Genomic DNA, 553 nt, shown 5'->3' on the forward strand with positions numbered 1-553 from the left:
CGTGTACATGACAGTTGTTTTGAATTTTTGTCAGACTATTTTTCGAAATCCAAAAGAAATAAAACCGTATGCTGTCCAAGCTCCGGAACGCTGCAACTTACCGGCCTCAGCTATTCAGGCATCTTCAGATAGTGTTGTGATTGTGGACATGAATGTGCCAGCAGCTCGTGTTGCACAGCACAAGTGGCAACCAAACACCCCTGATGGCCAAGGTACTCCTTTCCTCTTTCATCATGGGAAGGCAACAGCGACTTCAACTAGTGGATCATTGATGCGCATGTTCAAGGGTCCAGCTAGTTCTGGAACTGGTGACTGGCAATTTCCTCAGGCACAGGCATTTGCCGCATCAGGAATCAGAAGTTCCTCCGTTGTTGTTATTACAAGCGACGGGGAAATAATTACAGGTAAGAAGCAAGCATTTATACGGTCCTAAGTTTGATGGTAATATGTTGACGGAAATCATGTGTTTGATAATAGGTGGACATGCGGATAACAGTATTAAGCTAGTCTCATCTGATGGAGCAAAAACTCTGGAAACAGCTTTTGGGCACTG

At 44.7% G+C, this 553-nt stretch overlaps 1 protein-coding gene across 1 annotated transcript in view; it reads left to right on the top strand.

Moving 5' to 3' along the window:
* Positions 1–547, top strand: part of LOC104773976 (BEACH domain-containing protein C2-like) — a gene marked incomplete at its 3' end in the record, with an annotated part of 10,544 nt that extends 9,997 nt beyond the window's left edge. Inside the window, exons 9-10 of the mRNA XM_010498648.1 lie at positions 35–404; positions 478–547. Coding sequence (XP_010496950.1) covers positions 35–404; positions 478–547 — 440 coding nt within the window. The remainder of the gene's footprint in view (positions 1–34; positions 405–477) is intronic.
* Positions 548–553: the final 6 nt, after the last annotated feature.

The sequence above is a fragment of the Camelina sativa genome, unplaced genomic scaffold, assembly GCF_000633955.1.
Source record: "Camelina sativa cultivar DH55 unplaced genomic scaffold, Cs unpScaffold00887, whole genome shotgun sequence".
NCBI lineage: Eukaryota > Viridiplantae > Streptophyta > Magnoliopsida > Brassicales > Brassicaceae > Camelina > Camelina sativa.